This window comes from Dasypus novemcinctus, chromosome 13, assembly GCF_030445035.2.
Source record: "Dasypus novemcinctus isolate mDasNov1 chromosome 13, mDasNov1.1.hap2, whole genome shotgun sequence".
NCBI lineage: Eukaryota > Metazoa > Chordata > Mammalia > Cingulata > Dasypodidae > Dasypus > Dasypus novemcinctus.
The window spans coordinates 38,194,000-38,216,862 of record NC_080685.1 but is presented as its reverse complement, the minus strand read 5'-3'; the positions used below and the strand labels follow the sequence as shown (position 1 = coordinate 38,216,862).

The 22,863-nt window shown below is 42.6% G+C and overlaps 2 protein-coding genes across 3 annotated transcripts in view; both read left to right on the top strand.

Annotated features, from left to right (window-relative positions):
• LOC101428943 (intelectin-2) overlaps window positions 1–22,863 on the top strand; it is a 399,980-nt gene that overhangs the window by 91,739 nt on the left and 285,378 nt on the right. The window lies entirely within an intron of this gene.
• CD244 (CD244 molecule) overlaps window positions 9,563–22,863 on the top strand; it is a 65,046-nt gene continuing 51,745 nt past the window's right edge. Inside the window, exon 1 of one of the 2 annotated variants that reach the window (XM_004448388.4) lies at window positions 9,563–9,833. In XM_004448388.4, coding sequence (XP_004448445.1) covers window positions 9,767–9,833 — 67 coding nt within the window. In that variant the 5' untranslated portion in view covers window positions 9,563–9,766. Of the gene's footprint in view, window positions 9,834–10,220; window positions 10,999–22,863 lie in introns of those variants that run through there. The other variant, XM_004448389.4, reaches the window with a different exon arrangement.

Genomic DNA, 22,863 nt, shown 5'->3' with positions numbered 1-22,863 from the left:
TATTTCAGGCAAACGGGCCTACAAGCATAGTCATTAGTATCAAGGGCTCATTGTTGGACCATCCTTCCTTATTGGTCTTAGCCATTGCACTCGGAGGATTGTTGCTGTTCCATTAGGGAATGCGACAGAGCTTCCCTGGCCAGGAACTCAGCACTCCTCCCGCCATCGTTCCCAACAGTAACCACTATGAAAATATCCAAACATTTTTATGCACCCGCACATATGCCGTGGAGAACTTCCTCCCTATGAACTCCCATGATTGGGAACAACTGCCATTGGCTCAAACTATCTGAAAGGCTATGGAGAGGTTGGAGCTATTGGCAGGGCTTGAGGGAGCCTCACCGCAGAACCACAGATCCTGGCTTATCAGGACCAAAGGACCACCCTACAGGTTGCCTCCTCCTCCTGCAGATTAAAGGCCCAGTTCCCCCTCTCCCAACCCACATTTGTCACTATTGGAACAATTCTTATTAAATAGCGACTCCTAGTGGTGACACATTTTGCTTATTTTCCCTACTATAGGTATTGATGCTTTAACATGGTACCTGGAATACAGTCAAATCTTTGACTCCCTTGGACAAATAGGACACCTGTGGAACTGTCTTTGCCCATCAGGGTGATAAATGCTGCAATATTACCTGAAACAAGGAACTGTGAGACTCTACCTATAACCCAAGATTTCCTCAAAGAGAGTGTCCCTTATTATACCTACCATCCCCTGACCAATAACCCTGTTTTGCCAGTTCCTAAAACCTCCACCAGTGAAGGGCAATTAACCAATTTTACCTAACTTAATGAACAAGTCCTACCCTTCAAAATTCCTCTTCCTAATATCATCTAATTAATCACACACACACACAGGAGCATGGGCAATTGTTTTGCTGTGACTGACACGGCCAACATGTTTTACTCAGTACCAACAACTAACATTTATCTATATAAATAAATATTCCTAACTGCTGTCTCACAAACTTTAACAAATGATCTTCAGAAAACTACTTAGCATTGTCACTATATGGTTGATATCCAATTAAGGGGTGACTCTAGGAGGACCTATGAGAGGACCTAGCCACACTCACAAGTAATTTAAAGAAAAGAGGCTGGTCAAAGCATCCCATTAAATACAAGGGCCATCAAACTGTCAAATTCTTAGGCATCCTCTGGTCCTCCATGGGCAGACAGATTCCCACCTCCATGAAGCCCAAGCCTGCCTCAGACACTGAGACATGCACAGCACCTATTGGGGTTATTCATGTTCTGGAGGTAACACATCCCTCATCTCTCACGCTCATTACAGCCCTTATACAAAATCACATGTACATCTGCTGCTTTCCACTGGGAACAGCCCCAACAATGTGCCTTAATTTGGCACAATAAGTCATTTCTCAAGCCATGCCCTTGTCCCACTGGGAAGAGAATTTAATGAGAGGCCTTGGCTACCTCTGAATATGCCTCTTGAAGTCCTTGGACTAAGCATGACAAATCCTGACTGTTGCTGGGGCTTTTCTGAAAATGGAGGTGTTTACAGGGTTGCAACTATTCAGCTTGTGGAAGAAGACTCCCAGAATGCCAGGGGCAAGAGATAATTCCCAGTAAGTACTCAGCATGGCCACCAAAGCCTGACTGGTAAGATGGAAATGGGACCTGCAGGAGAGGGCTAAACCTGGCAAACAGGGTCTTCCAAACGACAGGAGGATGTGGCTTCCCTCATGTTCAGCCCCTGCCCACAGATCTTGATGGCGACGGTCACTTACTTGCCCCCTCCTCTAGCCACGTGGGGAGTCCCTCGGGACCCACTGTCTGACAGGGAAAGGGAGTTGGTATATCTCACTGATGACAATGCTGTCACTTGCAATGCAATGGCCTATCACATGGCCTCAAACACCCCACTTTCCTGAGATGGCTGTTTGGAGTCTGCACAGTTGGCAGAGCTGGAAGTGATCCAGTTAGCCCTCCAGGATGCTCTGAGATACCATTTGCCCAATCTCCAAATCACTGATTTTTGTGTGGTGGCCAAAGGCTTGACAAGGGGGTCAAGCCAATGAAAACAAATAATTTGCTTATATAAGAAAGGCCCTTATGGGAGCCTCCACATTTGGATACAGCTCACCCATTTCCACACACACTCATCTCACCACGTGGAGTCATTGTTCAATGACACTGCCCATAAACTACCTAAAATTCATTCCTACACAATAGATCAGGCCAGGTGAATGGCACCATATTCTTAGACTAATAGCCTGGGGGTAGGATTGGTATTGGGGTCAGCCACAGTGTCCACCACACAGGGCTTTAGTTATTTCTTGTTTGGATTGCTGTAATAGCCTTCCAATCAGTCCTTAAAAGCTTTCTGTTTCCAGTTTTATCTCTCTCCAACCCTTCCACCCCATTGTCAAAGATCTCTATGAGAGTCTGATTTTGAAGCCCATACCTCCTCCCAAACATTTCTAGGATCTTTCAGTTAGTGAAAGAATAAAGTGTAAATCTATTCCTCTACGTCTTAATGCTCTGTCCCCTGCTTGCAGAAGGCATTGAGTCCAATTTTTTGATGAATTATTATGAAAACATTCAAGTACACATAAAAGGAGAAAGAATGTTGTATCTTGAACATTCATAACCCTAACACATATTTAATAATTGTCAGCATTTTACAATATTTACTGCACATTTTTTTGCAGCGTTATTTTAAGGTGTGTCATAGACATCTTGATAATTCATCTTTAAATAATTCAGTATACATCTATTTTTCTAAATAACCACATCATTACCACCTAAAAAGATGAATGGTAATCCCCTATTATCATCTAATATCTAATCCATTTTCACATTTTTATATCTGATTTGTTCAAATCAGGGTCTAATCAAGAACCACATACTGCATTTGCTTGTTTTGCCTTTGTCTCTTTTAACATTAAACTGTACCCTCCTCCCTGTTTTACCATACCATTACCTGTTGAAGACACAGAATCTGTTCCTTTTTCATTCCTGCTTGCCGGACAGACCATATTTTTTTTCCCTGAGTGCATCCCTTTTTGTAACTTATTATCAAAGGCAGCTGATATATAGTCTTGACATTCTGTTTCCCTGATGTCTTCCACTAGAGCTGAAGTACACTTGTGTGTAACTTATCTTCCAAGTTACATAGGCAACAGTTTGTACATTTTGCACTACTAAGTACCATGGAGTACCATCTTTCCAACCTCTGATATTAGTTTCTTCATCACTTATAAATCTACCATTAAGGCAATGCTGCATATTTTAGGTATTTGCTGAAGCTGGAAAAAGGAATATGTTGACTCAAGCTCTGCCTCTCGAAAGCTTCAGACTGAAAGTGACACTTTCCTTGGCTAGAGCAAGTCACATGGTCCTGCTTAACTTCCAAGAGGAGAAGTGCAGTTGCCCAAGACCACAGGGAGAGGAGGATTGGGTCCTGGTGAGCAACAATGAAAGGTGTCACAATGAGGTGATACTGGTGGTCATTTCTTCGTGACTGTAGCAAATAACAGAGATGTGTGGGAGCTAGGTTATTTCCTTCCCCTCCCTCCTTCCCTTCCCCTCTCTTCTTCCTTTCCTCCGTCCATTTGTAATGCAAGGTACGCATAACTCACTGTCCAATCCCAGAACTAGAACCTGTAACCTATAACCTACACCTATGCATGTGGTCCTCTGCATCACCCTTAACTCTTCCCCCTTAGTAGTAACCATTATCTGAAGCTTGTGTTTATCATTGCATTCCTTAAATTATTTTAAAAAATCATACACATATACACACACACACCCTCTGAAATATACATTGTTTTTGTACTGTATATAAATACTATCATTTTATATGCTGTCTTCTGAGGCATGCTTTTTTCCCTATGACATTATGTAACTAATATTCCTGCATGCTATTGCACATAGATTAATTTTCAGTGCTATTGATATTCCTTTGTATGAATAGAACACAATTTATTTTTCTACTCTCCTGTCAGTAGGCATTTGTTTTCAGATTTTCCCCCCAATTAAGAACAGTACCGCTATGCATATTGCTATATGTGTCTCCAGGTAAACATGTGTTAAAGTTTCTCTTGGATATATAGTTAGAGGTCAAATTGCTGAGTTATTTGAGCTTATGAATATTCAACTTTACAAGATAATACCAAATTATTTCCAAAGAAATTATATCAATTTACACTCTCACCAGCAATATACAACTGATCCAATCAATCCATATCCTACCGCATACTTGGTACTGTCCGACTTTTTTATTTTTGCCAACTGAATACTCTTAATTTGCATTTCCTCATAGAGAGGTCAAACATCTCTTGTTGTGTTTATTGGCCATATGTGCTTCCTTTTCATTAAAATGATTGTTCATATCTTTTACAAATTTTTTTCTATTAGATTGTTCACCTTTTTCTTATTTCTTTATGGATTAATTTTGTTGATATTAACCCTTTGTTGGTTATATGTATTGCAAATATGTTCTTCTCAGTTACGGAAACTGATGCTCAACCACTGAGCCACATCGGCTCTCCTGAGCCCCTTCCTACTGTGTTGGTGACAAAAGGGCCATTGTCTCTGGTTCCTTGTCTTCTCCCACACGACTCCCAAGTGTGGGAAGGCAAGGGTCTCTGATCAGGCTGGGTAGTGGCTGAACGCCAGGTGGAAATTCCTGTGCTGTGCTGAAGCAGGGAAGGGGGAGCCAGGGAGGAAGACACCACAAGGAGACAGGAAAGAGAGGAGGTATACTCTTAGGAAAAATAGGAAGAGGTCTGAATTCACAGGTGGTTGCATGGCCAAGCAGTCTAAGGTGCTCTACTGCCGGGGTAAAATGTTTTCCTCCTCACTCCAGTCTGGACACCTTTCTTCATTTTGTCTGTAGCTAGTTCACACAGCAATCAGAGGTTAGACAGGAAACTCTCATCACCTCTTTTCTCTTTTCCCAGGAGCCATCTATAATGCCTATACACATGGAGTCTGTGGCCATGGAAGTGTCTAAGTCAAGGCATCATCAGGAATGCTTTCTCCCAGAGCTGCAGCTGTGGGCACCTGGTGGCATCTGCCAGTCTCTGCCTCCCCCTTCCAGCTCTGTTGATTTCAGCTTCTGGCTCTCATGGCTTGCTCTGAGTTCTAAGGAAGATGGCTTTGCCAGTTGCAAGTTTCTGTTGGGAGTGGCACCTGGAGTATCTTACACTAACACCTTGGACAACTGGACTTTGTTGAGATAATGTTTTGACATGTCTGATCTAGAGATGCCCATCAAAGGAGAGTTCTTTTTAGAGTTAAAACATTTTTCCAGTTTTGAAATTTCCAATTTTCTCCTGATGTCATTTTAGCATTCCCTTATGTCCTGTTCTCAGTGGAGAAGGTCCTATGTGCTTTAGTCCTTTCAGGTATTGCTTTAGCCCCATGACTCAAGCCTATACTCTCCTTTCTGTTATCAATCATTACCGTCTGTGGCCCTATGGCAATTATTTCATATATGGGCGTGTCTATCTCTTGAGGGTAGGACCTGTGCTTGGGAGGCCAGATGTGCAATGAAAGGCATAGGCTCTCTACATCTTACTAATTGTGCGAACTCCTGAAGCCTCAGTTTCCTCATTTGTAAAATGTGACCAATAATACACCTAACTTATTGTTTTAAAAATGTGGACTGTAGGAGAGAAGTCATGAAATGCACACTGTTGGGAACACTGATATTATCACTGATTATTAAATGTCCCCAGTATCTTTCACAATAACCGGGAAGTACTGAGAACACAGGTAGGGCTCAATAGCCATTTCTGAAGATGCAGGACAGAAAGAGACATGCAATTGAGTAAGGGCCTGGGTTCAAGTTCTAGATCTACCTTTAATAGGCTAGATGGACAAGCAGTGTATTTTAATTATTATTAGTATTATTTAAATCATCTTTTTTTCCTTCTCTTCTTTCCTCCTCTTTCTCCTTTACCCTCTTCCTCCTCTTCATCCCTGATCCTCAATTCCCATGTCTGTAAAATGGAATTTTACATTCCCCCCACTCACCTCATGGGGTTGTTGTGATAAGGAAATAGCAACAACAGCTCTCTTTATTGAACACCTTCTACTTCCAGGCACTTTATATAGGCTATTGTCATTCCTCAAAACAATCCTACAAGGTAGGCTTTGTTATCCAGACCTTTACAGATGAGGAAATTGAGACTCAAAACAGTCACCCAAAGGCATATAGCTAAATAAGTGCCAAAGCTGGGATTGCAAATCCCGGTCTGGTAGATTCCAAGGCTTGGGCATGTCCCGCTGCCCCACTTTTTAAAGCACTTCACAGTTGAGAGGGCTTGTTTTATTACAGCCATGTGATCAAACTGAACTAAGTGGCTGGCATAATCTCTCCCTCCTCCAGATCCAAATGGAAGGAGAAGGCAAAGTGGCTGAACAGCAGGGTGCAGCAGGGTACAGCAGGGGTGGAGCTCTGCAGCTCTGCTGGGCAGCATCCTCGCTCCGTGGCCACGCCCCTGACAGATTGTATCACTACCACTGATGTGGTGGCCTGGCCTGCAAGGGCCGGACTTTCTACTGGGTGACCCTGAAGCAACACTGATAAAGCTGAGAGGTTTTCTGGTTGATGTAGCCCCCCTGGGCTTCTGTTCGTGCCTTTTGGGGGAGGAGAGGGTTGCAGGTCTCTGCCAGGATTGCAGGGATGTGGAGAGGGTTATATTTAATTAGTGGAGCAGCTCCTGGAACCCTTTTTGGAGAATGTCCTCAATGAAGGGATCCTCTACATCTTGGGGTGCAAGAAGTATGGGGGTCTGGCTCCTGCCTGGAAAGTGAGGAGGGAAGTTCATAGTGAGTCATGCCTCTCCCTTCCCTACATCTTAATTTCTTGAGTCACTAGAATAAATTGCAGGGAATGACTAGAATAAAGCACATCCTGCTTCCATCCAACCCCAATAACACAGTTGACATTTGGTTCCTAGGTCTTTCAGATGGAGGTGCAGGGAACAGTTTTCTACGTGCTGGCCCAGATGACCAGGTGCTCTGGACATCTGTGAATTGGTGGACATTCTCCCACCAATTCAACCCTCAGTCTAGCAACTGGGAAAAGTGCTGGTCACTGACTTAAATTTGTGGTACAGATTGCCCTGGTTTTTCTTGGGCTTCTTCTGACCACATCCTGTGACATTAGATGCAGTAGCCCAATAACCCAGAACCCAGGTATTTGATTCTTGTTGCTAAGTCCCACGAGGTGGAACTAAATTTAGATGGGAAGGAACTTTGGGGTGTAGGAAGGGGTGGCCACTACCTTGAAAAAACCTGGGTATAGCCTCTGCATCAGTAGGTTGAGAACTGTTCCCAGCTCCACGCTGATGAGCCAATGTCATTCTTCTGAGCAACATCTAGGGTCGTGCCTGTTCTGTAATCTGTGATGTGATCTCACAGAGAAATGCATTTAGGGTAGTTTGCACTTTGAAGTGTCTGTGTGGTGACTTGGGTAAGGCTCAAACTTGTTTCCCACCACAGATGAGAAATTGCTGCATTTATCTTAATCTTTAAATTCAGGGCCAGTGACGGGGTGGGGACACATAAGGGGTGGAAAAGGGGCAAAGGGTGGGAGAGGGGTGGATTATCTGATAGCCAGTCCTCAGGTCTCCTTCCTAACTTCTGAGCTTCCTTCTTTCACCTACATAATCCCTTAGAGTTAAAGTTTAGGGTCAGTTTTTGTCAAATTCCAGGGTCTGGGGTCTAGTTTACTTAATGGTGCAGTGTTGCCTGTGGGCTGATGCGATGTGTTTAGAAGTCTTTAAGGTCTGTCCTGTGTCTTTTTAGATGACTCTTTCCAGCTTCCCTGGACATACGAGCAGTACCTATTCTTTTCTTTTCCTAGGCCCTTTTGTTAGCCAGTCCTCTGGATTATTTTAACACCTTTACCCATGTCCTCTTAGAAGTGACCCAAGCTTCCGTGGGGGATATCCTGGGCCCTTCAGACTCCAGCTATTGGTTGAACGGAGTCCAAAAGACCTTTAGAGGCTTCTCTCTGAGTCTCCTGAGCAGACAGGGAAATAAGGTCATGGGAATATCTGAATTTATGTGAACTTTGTAGTGTAGTATCATATGAAGTTGCCGAATTGTACTGAAGATCTCTGTACAGAAATCCTGCAGAGCAAGATATAGACTCCATGAGGGCAGGGACAATGGTGGCTTAGCTTATTCCTATATCTCAGGGAGAATGGAACAGCTTTACTGCCTTCTCTAGAGAATTCATTCATTCATTCAGCACTCAAAATTTTATTAAGTACCTGGCACTAGGCCAGGCTCTGGAATCACTAAGCTGAAGAGAGCACAGACTTTATGTGCTCAGAGCTCAGAGTCAGACAAGGCAGTGTGCAGAACAAATAGTATTTATTATGTGATAGAGTACTTTAAGGACCATGAGACAGACGCCACGAAGTGGTATGGCCACTTCCTCTGAGGTACGTCCTCAGTTTCTGGAGGACGGCAGGGAGAATGTAGCCAGTTCTAGGGTCCAGATCAGTGAAGCAGATTCCTAATCCATGTTTTCGTGGAGGCCTTCTCCTCTGTCATGTGAGGGAGTTCACGTTTCCTTGTTGCATCTCGTCTTGAGCACTGCTCCTCAAGGTCAAGTGCATAGCCAAATCGACTCCGAGATTCTTGTGGGTGATGGCTGCTCCTCAGGAGGAGACGAAGGAGAGAGAGAGGATAACCGTTGGACCTGCTGGATAAAGCTGCCCAGCTTCAGACAGGGTGACTGGAAATGGAAAAAGAGAAGGGCAGGCCTGAAGGGAACTGCAAGTATTGTTGCCAAGGGGAAAGCAGAAGAAAGAAAAAGGCATGAACCCCAGAGGATAGCCTCAAGGCAAAAGGGTTTGGAGAGAAGTGGGCTGGATGCCCCTGCCTTACCCCTGCATTGGGGCGTGAACAGGATGGAAAACTGCCTGGCCTTTCTGGAGAGTGAGAGCGAAGTGTGCATGGGAGGGCAGCAAGAAACGGTTCCACAGCCTATCTGGGTGAAAGAAGGCATGAGAAGGAAGAGAGAAATACTGCGGGAAAGTAGAAAAAGAGGAAGGGAGGGAATACAGAGGCACAGACAGGAAACATGGAGCAAAATCAAGTTCTTATGAAAATATTTAATTTGCATGTATGGTATTTACACTTTGCTATTGACTTGCATAGAATCCCCAGACCACTTAGATTTTGCTGGTGCCCCACCCCTATCTTAGATCTCTTCCTATGTCTCCTCAGCTACTGTTTCCCCCCTCACCATATTCTCCCTTATCCAGGGCTCTGTTTCTCAGCTTACAACCCACCCACTCGAACCCCCTTCTCCTCCAGTTCTGCAATGTCTGTTGAAATGGGACAGTCTGGGATAATGGCCTGTTTGGTCCCCATATTGCAGGTCTCCATATTGTAAGAGGTTGGAGGAAATTCAGAAATTTCTGGGGTATCCTCCTTTGAATGAAGCAGCAGGGCTGGGGGGCAGACCAAGAGACAAGATTTTGAAGCTGGTTTGTGAGTCACTGAGAACTCAGCACCCGCCCACTTGTGGTGAACTTGGCAAGTACAGCTTGTGGAAACTGTCAGAGCAGGTCCAGGTTCTGAGGCTTTCTCAGGGGCATTGTCAGCTTGCAGCAGAGAACGGCTTTGAGTTGAGGAAACTGTGGCTGGACAGTCAGCGAGGCGGTTCTGCTGCCCATTGCCTCACCTCCCTGCTTACTGGTGGTGGCTAAAGCCCAGGCACTTGCGGGGCATCTCGGGGAGAGGGGCCCTGGCCTGACTCCTCTGTCCTATGGGGATGCTGAAGCAAGTTCTAGCCCTCATGTTCTTCCTTTTCTTCACTGGACATCAGGGCCAAGGTAAGGAGGCCCAACCTGGCTTGTACTAGGGGCCCGGTATGGGCTAGGGGCCATGCCCCTAGGGGAGATCAGAACCCAGAGCCTCCGATTGCACCTCTTACATAGTCTTCTAGAACTATCCCTCCAAGCGGCTCCTGACAGCTGTGGACAGGCTGGCAGCAGGCTGGGAGATCCTTGACAGGTGCATCTGGCCAACCATCAGCTCTCTGGGGCCTCGGCAAGGAGATCCTCTTCTTCCATGCTCTAGTTACCATTCTGTGCAGTGAAGAGAAAGGCCTCCTTGCTGCCTCGCTTTCATGCTTGGATTGCATTGTGATTATCAGCATAGAGGAGAAGTGGCTCCTGGGCTTGGGTTTCTGTGAGGAAGTCGGGTAACTCTGGAGCTCAGACTGATCCCTGGTGAGGAAAGCAGAGCACGAGGAAGGGCGGGTGAGGACAGGCCAGGAAGGACCTGGTGTCTCGTCTCAGCTCCCCCACAGCCCAGAGGGGTTTATTAGGGAAATGCTGGCTTGGAAGAGAGGGAGAAGGAACCAATGTAAGGAAGCTCCACAGGCTGGGCATGGAGCCTCCTGGTGTTTATTTGGGAGAGTCCCAGCTGAGGGCTGCTCCCCCACTTTCTCCCATGCAGGAGTCTAGGGTGCTCTGGGACTTGGATCCTGTATTTTAGGGCAGTGGTTTTTCAGGGGGCATTGGCGGTTGGGGATGGAATGAGAGGAGTGCAGGGGAGGAAACTGAAGCACAGGCTAGAGTTTTTCAGGACCTGTCAGAAGCTTGATATTGATAAAAAATTCCATTTTGCCTTTTTCAATTTAATTGCTGAGCCCCTGAACATTCCCCGGCCTTCTGGGAAGACACAGTTTAGGCAACGTTACGATGAATACCGGCAGAACAGGGCAGAGCTGATGGGCAAGATGGAGCGGGGAGGAAGAACTGAAGCCTGGGGCTCATAGGGGTGGCTAGAGAGCCAGGTTGGGACCTGATCTAATTGACCTCATAAGCATCTCAGAAAGCCAGGTAGGAGTGATTGGATTTAGTGCCTGGTTTTGGGGATGAGAGCATCAGAAGCATCGAGGCCGACCCTGAGTTTCCAAGCCCACCTGACAGAGGACAATGCTCCGTCATTCCCATCCCCAGGGCTTCGGCATCATCTCTGGATGTGAGGATGGTAGGTCGAATGCAGGGTGAGGCTGGGCAAGTGAGTACTTGCATACAGGATGGATGGACTTTGGTTTTTCTGAACTTCTCCCTCCTCTTCCTCCTCTTGGTGTGCCCAGTGTCTGTGGGGCTGGCCTGGCTTAGCTGTTCATTTGTTTTTTTAATTTTTAAAAACTTTTCTGTTTGAAATAATTTCAAATGTCCAGGTAAGTTGCAAGAATGACATAAAGAATTCTTGTATTTACTGCATTTGCTTTATCTTTCTCTTTACATTTTTATATGTATATGTATAAATGCATAATAATGATTATTTCTGCTGAGTAAATTGCAGACATATTGACATTTTACTCCTAAATATTTCAGCATATATCTCATAAGAATAAGGACATTCTCTTACATAATGACAGTATAATGATCAGATTTAGGAAATTTAACATCGATAGAAGTATAGAGTCCGTATTCAAATATTGCCAATTATTCAATAATGTGCTTTATGGCAATTTTTTCCCCTGATCAAGGAGCCAATCAGGACTATGTATTTCATTCCATGGTCATGTCTCTTCTGCCATCTCTAATTGGCAATTGTTCCTTAACCGTTCTTTGTCCTTCATGACATTGACATTTTTGAAGAGTGTAAGCCAGCTGTTTGGTAGAGGGTCCCTTAAACTAGGCTTGTCTGTTGTTTGCTCATGATGACTTGGTTTATGTATTTATGGCAGGAATACCATAATGTGATGCTGTGTCTTTCTCAGTGCATCCTATTAGGAGATGTGATGACAGTGGAACTTTAAAAAACAACTTTGTTCACTGAAGAATGCAATATGCATAACGTGTATAACATACTCATATAACTCTTCTTTGTAAAACCCTTCCAGAGGTTTCTTATTTTATGCAGAGCCACGGCCATACATTTACAGGGGCCTATGAGATCTGGCTTCCAACGACCTCCCTGAGAATCTCCTCTCTTGCCCTGGCCTCTTGCTTATTGTGTTTCAGCCACACTGGCCTGAAGTGCCAGTGTCACTGGCTTCTACTTACAGGCTGTTCCCCTTGGTAGTCACATGACTTGCTCCCTCACCCCCCTGAGTGCTTTGCTCAGATACCACGTTTTCAGTGATACCTTCTCCATTAAAAATGCCAGCCCCAAATTCCTTATATCCCTCTCTGCTTAATTTTTTCCATAGTATTTATCTCCACTTTGCATACTATATAGTCAATTACTTATTTTATTTTTTGTCCTCTAGCCTCCACTTTGCTCAGCAGAATATAAGACCCTAAGGGCACTCTTTTGTCTGTTATGTAAATTGCTGTATCCTCGGCATCTAAAATAGTGCCTGGCACAAGTAGACCCTCAAGAAATATTGACATAAAGTGAAATTTTCTCTGTCTACTGGAGACTTTCAGTTGCAAAACATTCTAAATTTTAAACTATGTGCTATTTCTATGTCCTTGAGGAAGTTAACCAACCTCTTGTTTCTCAATTTTCGGTCGTCTGTAAAATTAGGTTAAAGTGGTGCCTGTTTCATAGGGATGTTGTGGGGGATTAAACTTTGTAAAGTGCTTACCAAAATGCTTTTGTTATTATGCGTACCCCAAAATGGATACTCATATTTATTGTGCTCTTTGGAGGCAGGGTATATACTTAACTAAGTTTTGCAAGCAGAGTCAAAAAGAGAGTCTATTCATTTGGTAATCCTTTGCTGACTTTAATTAACTGACAAGAAAGCAAGTTGGTAGAGAATCCTGGCATAAAATAATGTAGGACCCTTTTTGAGGGTTTCTCATTGTTACAACCAGAATCTTAGGGAGACTACAACATTTTTAACTTCAAGGCATGTCTTCGAGACATTTAATCATATTCTACATTGTATTATAAAATTTTCGAGTGGTTTCCACAATAGCACCCCTTACTCTGTTTCCATTCCTCCCCTGGATGGTTTTTGAGCGGCTCTGTGCCAGGCCCTGGTGTTGAGGATTCAAGTGGTGAGTAAGTAGGAATGGCTCCTCCTTCCCGGCGCCTATACTCCAGTGAGGAAGACACAGTAACCAGTATCAGACACATCAGTATTTAATTACAGTTGTGATTGCTGCACAGCTCCGTGCCTAACACATTGTATGTGCTCAAAACATGTTCTTTGAGTGAATAAGTGAATTATTTTCAGGTTACGTAGAGGTAGAGTGGGATGACTTTTGGGTTGGATGTGTTGGGGGAGCAGGGACCTTAAAATCTTCGCCCATGGGAGAGGCCTGGGTTTTAGCTATATTTTCTGAGAAAACCCCAGAGAACACACTGGAGGCTGTTAAACCCTAGGGGCTGCAGGGCTTGGGGTGAAGGGTGCTGGACACAAAAAGGATTAGCCCTAAGGGCTGCCAGCTGTTCACATAGGTTGTGTTAGAACTTTCACTTCTCAGGGAGGGGACTTTAATCACCGCGGTTCTGGCTGGGATCCAGGCAAGCTCAGAGGGGTTGCTCATTTCTTCCTCCTTGCAGCTTCCCTGCATGAGCATGAACAGTGAAACAGCTGGGCCTGGGTGAGAGACTGGGCTCGGAGAACCCAGCTTAGCAGCAGTGTCCTGAGGGGCATGTGACCCTATGGAGAGCAATCTAGAGGTTCCCAGGCCACTGATTTTTTTTTTTTTTTACTGTCTTGGTAATTTTTAAAATTATAATAGCATGGGTAAATATAACACAAAATTTCTCATTTTAAGTGTATACCTCTGTGGTATTATGTGCTTCACAATGTTGTGCTACCTTCACCACCATCTATTAGATGATGACTTTTTCATCACCCCAAATAGAAACTCTGTACCCATTAAGCAATATCTCCCCATTCTCCTACCCCAGCCCCTGCTAACCTGTATTCTAATTTCTGACCCTATAAGTTTTCATATTCTAATTATTGCATGTAAGTGAGATCATTCATTCTTTGTTCTTGCATGCCTGGCTTAGTTCACTCAACATAATGCTTCCAAAGTCCATTCATTTTGTAGCATGCACCCGAACTTTATTCCTTTTTATGATTAAATAACATTCCACTGTATGTATATACCACATTTTGTTTATCTATTCACTGTCGATGGGCACTTGGGCTGCTTCCAACTTTTGGCTATTGTGAATAATGTCTCTATGAACGTTGGTGTACAAAGGTCTACTTGAGTCCTTATTTTCAGTTCTTTTGGGTATATACCTGGGCATGGAATTGCTGGGTCATATGGTAATTCTGTATTTAAACTCCTGAGAACCATCAAACTCTTTTCCACAATGGTTGCACCATTTTACATCTCCACCAACAATATATGAGGGTTCTACTTTCTCTGCATCCTTGGCAAGCACTGTAGGGATATCTGGGTCATTTACTTATTTATTTATTTTTGAAGTACCGGGATTGAACCTGGGACCTCATATATGGGAAGCTGGTGCTCAACCTCTGAGCCACTTAGGCTTCCCTGAGTTGGTTTTTCAGTTTGTTTTGTTTTTTTTTCAGGAGGCAGTGGGAACTGAACCCAGGACCTCCCATGTGGGAGGTGAGCACGCAACCACTTTTGTCACATCTGCTCTCCGATTGACTTTTTAAGCAAACCTTTTTAATTGAAGTGTAATGTGTACAAAAGCGTCCACAGAATTATAAATGTACATCTCAATGAATTATCAGTAAGCAAACACACCTTCGTATCTGCCACATGTTCTCTCGCATTCATTACTCCCTCTCTCTTCCCCAAATATATCCATTATCCTGACTTCTAACATCATAGGTTACTTTGCTTGTATGTACTAATGTTTCTAGCTTCAACATCTTTGCTAAACACCTTGTAAGATTTATCTGTAATAACTTGTAGCTGATCTTTTTATGACTGTGTAGTATTTCAAGGTAAGGCTAGACCAGACCATAGTTTATTCATCCATTCTATTCTTGATGGATCTTTGGGTTGTTTTCAATATACATTTTTTCTCTTATAATAATGCTGCTATGAGCCTTTCGTACATGCTTATTGTCCATGCATATTTGTTGGATGTATTTCGAGAGATAGAATTGCTTGATGATGGGGGCACATATATATTTATCTCTAGCAGCTTCTACCAAACTGTTTTTCAAAATGGTTTAACCAAATAGTGTGTGAGAGTTCCATGTTGCCTCAGGGCCAGTGACTTTTTATTCTGAGGAAATATGAAATGGGAAACGAAAGCACATAGGTGTGGGGTCTGTAACGTGAGGAGCCGAAGCCAAGGGAACCACGTGTCTGTGGCTTCCCGGATATTCTGCATGATGTTTCTACCTCTAGAGCCCTTCTTTGGGGTTAAAAGAGACACAGTCTTGAATTTAATTAATAATTAATTGATCAAATGAGCTCATTATGCTCCTACAGTTCCAAGAATTATGTGAGGTTTTGTGGGGGAAAGAAGATGAAACTGATGTTGATTCTGCCCTCAAGAATCTTTGACTGTTAGGGGAAATAGGCACAGACAGTAACAATGATAAGGGGACATAGAAAAAGCTGAAAGACACTGACAGGCAAGATACATTTAGAGTTAGGAAGGGAGCTAAGATGATGGAGATTCATTCTAGGTAGGAACAATGGGGAACTAGTTAGTTTTGAAGGGAAAATAAGAGTGCAGGAGGTAGGGATAAGGCAGAAGGGAGTTGAGTGAGGGACTAGCCTAAACAAAGTATGGAAAATACAGGGTGTGAATGGGAAACATGAAAGATTTGTGCACTTGTGATCTTGGAGAAAGATAGTGTATTAGTCAGTCAAAGGGGTGCTAATGCAAAATACCAGAAATTGGTTGGTTTTTATAAAGGGTATTTACAGATACCAGGTCATAAAGCATAAGTTACTTCCCTCACCAAAGTCTGTTTTCACGTGTTAGAGCAAGGTAGCTGCCAATGTCTGCAGAGGTTCAGGCTTCCTGGGTTCCTCCCTTCCTGGGGCTTGCTTCTTTTTCCTCTGTGTGCTTACTTCCTGGGACTCAAGCTTAAGGCTTCAGCATCAAACTCCAACATCAAAAACCCTCCACTCTGTCCTTTTTCATGTCTTTTATCTGTGAGTCTCCACCCACCAAGGGGTTGGGACTCAACATCCTCCTGGCACAAGAGGTTTACTTGATTAAGTAGTCAAGTAAACCTCTAAATCCAATATAATCTCATATGCCCAGAGGAAAAGACCAGTTTACCAACATAATCCAATATTTCTTTTTGGAATTCATCAATAATATCAAACTGCTACAGATGGTAACATGTTTATGATAATATCATAAATATGTATTTATGATAATATCATAAATACACATAAATGTGTCAATTTGATTAACTGATTCAAAGAGCGAGAGAGGCCCTGAGGGAATGGGCTGTGGGCTACATAAGTTATGATGGAGGTAAGGCGGTTGCATCACTGGCGGAGAGGAGTCAAAATGGTCAGTGTGAAGCCCCCAAGGGTGGGGCTAAGTTGAGAGGAAGAGAGGAGATGAGGTGAGGTTGTGGGCCCTAAAGAACATTTTGTCTACTTTTTGAGTATGACTCTTGGGGTCTCGCCAAGCCCTATTCACTCAGCCCCCAAGAGGCCCTCCCCTTTGTTATCTTCACCTCAGATCTGGTATCATAAGACTGAGCTGAGAAAACCTCAACATCCCTTTGGCCGGCGGAAGTTATACTTACTCTGAGACTCCCCCCTTCCTCTCTCTCAGGCCTCTTGCCTCAGACCCAGCAGGTCCAGGAAATGCTTGTGGACACTGCACAGCTTTGCAGCCTGCAGCTCCTGCACCAGGGCCCAGGGTCAGGCTGGACACAAGGATGGGTCAAATGATCTGCTTGAGCCTCCTCCACCCTTGTTGCCAACTTCTTCCTGAAGAGACAGTGGGGACTAGTCACTTTTCTTGCCCCCCACCTGCAGAGTGACTGTCTCACCCCATCCTCTCCTAACCACCGGAAAACCCAGAAGCTGCTGAGCAGCAGCAACAGCAGTGGTGGCCCCTCTGGGGCCTCCCCTGACCACTGGAGTCTGCTGTGTTCTCTCCCCTCTGAACTCTACATCACTTGTTGGGGTCTCTCTCTTCTCTCACAAGCATGTGAGTATTTGTAGTGAAGTTATCTTTTCATACTGACATTTCTTTTTCTATCGGTCAAACACCTAATGCATAATTTCCTGCCCATTTCCTTTCCACTGTACCCATGCCACAACATTCTCCTGTTTCCACCTTCTTCCATCCCTGGCTCATTCCATCCATCTTCCTCCTTCCCACTCTGGACGGTTGGAGAACTGCAAGAGAAAATCCAACAACAAAGACCAACTACAGAGTCTTGGTTCCTTTTCTCATTTGGGCCCTCAGGGTCCCGGGAATCCTTATTTCTGGTTCATGCCTCTCCCCAAACCTTAGTCAACTCTTCAAGGACTTGTTCTATAGTCAAGGCCTCCACCAGTTGACAATCTCTTTTTGCAAGAAAACAGAAGCCCCCAGAAAGGGATTCCACCAACCCTGACAATAGTGCCCCAAAGCCAGCTCACCTCATCTACTCCGGTAATGACCACATTGCATCCTGCTCGGGTTGCCCTCCTACTAGTCTTGGCCAGTCTTCTCCAGGGACTTGTCATCACCACTTCTTCTAGGAGGTTGTCCAGAACTTCTGTCCATGATGACATCTCTAGATCTTTCTTTTTTTATTTTTATTTTTAAATCATTTTTATGGATAGATATTAATAAAATGTACAATCCATCCAAAGGGCACTATCAATAGTATTTGTTATAATCACATAATTATGCATTCATCACTTCAATCATTATTAAATCATTTTAACTATTCCAATAATAATAATAATGATAATAAAACAAAAAAGTTCTACCCTTTAATAATCACTTCTCAATCTCTCCATGCTTTCTCTGCCGTACATAGTTCCTATTCTGTTTCTGTCTTTCTAATTTATTTGTATTTATATTTTGTATAGATGGAGTCAAACAATATGTAGAACCTTTTCTCTAGTTTCTTTCACTTAGTATATTTCCCTTTTTTACTCTTAGTGGAAGATTATTAATATATTACTATACACTACTGTCCACATTTTGCTTTGGTTGCATTTTTGCCTGATATTAAATCTTGTAACATTAAAATACATTTGTTCAATTTCAAAGAAAAACAATCTTATATATGCAAGGTTACTGGTATTAATATTTCACATGAGGTTTCCCTATACTATCCAGTACAATGTTACATTTTTAGCTCTCCTTCTAGTAATATACATGACCTCAGACTTTTCCTTTCAACCACTATCATACCTGTATATTAGCACTGGTAGCTACAAACATCTTGATGTGCTTTCACCATTTCTATTCATTTCTGAAGGTTTATGAATAAACTTTTTGCTAATTCTGCACAGATTAACCCTCAGCTTTCCATTCTCTAACCTCATTCTGTTTTCTGGTGACCAAACTCCATGAGTTTACACAATATATTTAGTTTATAATAGTGCAATCATACAGTATTTGTCCTTTTGTGTCTGGCTTGTGTCACTTAACATAATGTCCTCCAGGTTCATCCATGTTGTCAAATGCTTCACAGCTTCACTTCTTCTTATGGCAGCATAATATTCCACTGTGTGTATACACTACAGTTTGTTTGCCCATTCATCAGTTGATGAACTCCGGGGTTGTTTCCATCTTTCTGGCATTGTGAGTAATGCCACTGTGAGCATTGGTGTGCAGATGTCTGTTCATGTCACTGCTCTCAGTTCTTCTTGGTATATTTCCAGCAGTGGTATCGCCGGATCATGTGACAAATCTATATTCAACTTCCTTAAGGACTGCCAAATAATTATCCACTGTGGCTGTATCATTCTACATTCCCATCAACAATGGGAATGTAGAATAAGTGTCCCTATCTCTCCACATCCTCTCCAACACTCGTAGTTTTCTCTCCCTTTTTTTTTTAAAGTTGGTACTGGCTATTGAAACTGGGGCCTCATACATGGGAAGCAGGTGCTCAACTACTGACTGAGCTACACCCGTTCCCCTCTGTCTTTTTCATAGTGGCCATTCTAAAAGGTGTGAAATGATATCACTTTGTAGCTTTCCTTTGCATTGCTGGTAATGTTGGACATATTTTCTTGTGTTTTTTTGCTATTTGTATTTTTTCTTTTTATGCCCCCCCTCCCCCCTGCTGTTTTTTTTTTTTTTCTGTGTCCATTTGTTGTGTGATCTTCTGTGCCTATTTCTCTTTTTGTCTTCTCTTCTTGATTTTCTCTAGGATTCACAGGATTCAATTCTGGGGACCTCTGATGTGGAGAGAGGTTCCCTGTCACTTGTGCCACCCATTCCTGTTGTGCCTTGCCTTGAAGGCGAGACCCTTCATCTCTCTTTTTATTGTGTCATCATCTTGCTGCATGACTCACTTGTGCAGGCACTGGCTCGCTCCACGGGTTCTTGGCTCACCGCGTGGGCACTTGGTTTGCCATGCAGGCACACCTCTTTTTACCAGGAGGCCTCAGGGATCAAACCCAGATCCTCATATATGGTAGGCAGAAGCCCAATCTCTTGAGCCACATCTGCTTCCCTGTATTTTTTCTTTGGACAAATGTCTATTCAAGTCTTTTGCCCATTTTTCAATTAGGTTGTCTTTTTTATTATTGAGTTGCAACATTTTTTTATATATCATAGATGTTAAACCCTTATCAACTTGGAGTAATTTTGCTTCCCCAGGGAACAATGGCAATATCTTAAGACACTTGATTGTCATGACTAGGGGCAGGGGTTCTAATGACACCTAGTGAATACAGGTCAAGGATGCTGCTAATCCCCTACCGTAACAAAGAATTGCTTGCCTGATTCCAAATGTCAATATGCTGAGGTTGAGAAATCCTGCCCTAGAGCAATGTCTGACACATATAGTGTTCAATAAATACTTATTGATTAAAGGAGTGAATAGTGCCTCAAAGGGTCTCAATTATTCTTATATATGTAGCTAAGTCCTAGGTTTAGGAAATTTTCTTGATCAATCGTAAATTTGCCTATTCTACTTTCTAGTCTATTTTACCTATGTAAATTTTCTGATCCATTGATTTCTGACTGTTCTTTAAATAACTTTTAGAATCAGGATGCCTTTTCTGATATTTGGGGTTAGCTGGGATGAGTTAGGAAATCTCCTGTATCTCCACTTTTGCTGTGATAAAGTGTTCACAGTGGCAACGTCACATTTTGCGCTTATCAAAGCACATCTTACTTAGTTTAATGGTCAGAACAGCTGTATGAGATGTTGATATCACTCCTCTTTTATACTTTTTAATCAAGATGTAACTTACAGCAATGGGCACAAAATTTAAGTGAACATCTTGATGGACGCTCACATATGTGTGACCATGTAACACACATTGAGGTATGAAACACTTGTAGCACTTAATAGGTTCCTTTGTGCCTCCTAAAAATTGATAACTCCCCAAAGGAAATGAATATTCTAATCTTTCCCATTATACATTTTTTGTTTTTCCTGATTTTTAACTGCATATAATGGAATCATTCCCTATGCACTCTTCTGTGTTTAGTTTCTTCGGTAACCATCTTGTTGGAGAGATCCATTCACACCGTTGCCTGTTTAAATCGTTTATTCTTCTTTATTTCCATGTACCACTCCATTGCATGCCTACAACATAAATTCAGCTTTAGAAGATATTGTCAAATAGTTTTTCAAAGTGCTGTCACCAATTTATACCCCCAGTAGCAATTAATGAGAATCTCAGTTGCTTCCCATCTTGGCCAACACTTGAAAATTTCAAACTTTAGATGTTAGCCATTTTGGTAGAGATATAGTGGGATCTTGTCGTTTCTCAGTGACTAATGATGATGCATTCCTTTTTGCATGCTTATTAACCATTTTGATATCCTCTTTTGTAAAGTGCCTACCCAAGTCTTTTCCATGTTGTTTCCTTGGGTTATGGGGTCTACTTCTTATTGATTTGTAGAAATTCATTAACTATTTTGGATATAAGTCCGCTATATGTATTGCGATTATTTTCACACTCTTAATGCTATCATATGCCAAACAGAAGCTCTATGTTTTAATGAAATCCAATTTATTAATCTTCTTTTCTGGTTAGTAATCTTTTGTAACTTGTTAAAAAATATTTACTTAAAGATCTGGGAGATATTCTGCTATACTTTCTTCTAGAAATTTTATAATTTTAGTGTTCACATTTAAATCTATGATCCCTTTGTTATTAATTTTTCTATATGGTATGAGGGAAATGTCAAGGTTTTTTTCTTCTAATGGGTATCAAGTTGATCCAACACCATTTATTGAAAAGACCGTCTATGTGTGAGTGTAATTCTAGATTATTATATTTCACTGACTTTTTATAAAACTATACTTTCTTAGTTTCTGAAATTTTATAATGTCTTTTTTTTTTAAGGAGGTGCTGGGGATTGAATCCAGGACCTTGTTCGTGGGAAGCAGGTGCCCAACATAATGCTACATCTGCTCCCCAATGAGAGTTGGTTTTCTTGTTTGTTTTGTTTTTCCTAGGAGCTACCAGGGATTGAACTCGGGACCTAGTACATGGGAAGCAGGAGCTCAACCACTTGAGCTACATCTGCTTCCCTATAATGTCTTTTTTTTTTTAAAGATTTATTTTTATTTATTTATTTCTCTCCCCTCCCCCCCACCCCAGTTGTCTGTTCTCTGTGTCTGTTTGGTGCGTCTTCTTTGTCCGCTGCTGTTGTCGTCAGCGGCATGGGAATCTGTGTTTCTTTTCATTGTGTCATCTTGCTGTGTCAGCTCTCAGCTCTCCGTGTGTGCGGCGCCATTCCTGGGCAGGCTGCACTTTCTTTAGCGCTGGGTGGCTCTCGATACGAGGCGCACTCATTGCGCATGGGGCTACCCTACGCAGGGACACCCCTGTGTGGGGCGGCAGTCCTTGTGAGCATCAACACTGCACATGGGCCAGCTCCATGTGGGTCAGGGAGGCTTGGGGTTTGAACCGCCGACCTCCCATGTGGTAGACGGACGTCCTAACCACTGGGCCAAGTCCGCTGCCCCTATAATGTCTTAACATCGAGTAGTGCAAGTCTTCCAGCTTTGCTCTTTAGAGTTACATTGGTTATTCTAGGTACTCTATATTTCCATACAAAATTTAGAACCGACGTGCCAATTTTAGGAAAATAACCTGTTAGGATTTTTATTGAGATTCTATTGAGTTAATAGGTGAATTTAGGAAGAATTGACATCTTAGCAATATTAAGTCTTCCAATTCACAAAGATGGCATATTTCTCCATTTATTTACCTCTTTAATTTTTCTCAGAAATCTTTTGTTGCATGAAGTATAGAGGTCTTATGCATTGCTTGTTGGGTTAATTCCAAGATATCTAAATAAAATGGACAAATTCCTAGAAATACACAAATTACCTACATTAACTCAAGAAAAAGTAGAAGATCCCAACAAACCAATTACTAGGAAAGAGATTGAAACAGTAATCAAAAATCTCCCAACAAAGAAAAGCCCAGGCCTGGGTGGCTTCACAGGTGAATTCCAAGAAGAATTAATACTAATCCTGCTCAAAATCTTTCAAAAAATTGAAGAGGAGGGAATACTATTTAGCGCATTCTATGTGACCATACCAAAGCCAAATAAAGATACCACAAGAAAGGAAAACTACAAACCAATATCTCTTATGAATATAGATGCGAAAATCTTCAGCAAAATGCTGACAAACTGAATCCAACAGTATATTAAAAGAATTATACATCATGATTGAGTGGTATATATCCCTGGTATTCAAGGGTAGTTCAACATAAGCAAATCAATTAATGTAACACACCACCCTAACACAATGAAGGGGAAAAAACCACACATGATCATGTCAACTGATGCCAGAAAAGGCATTTGATAAGATCCAGCACC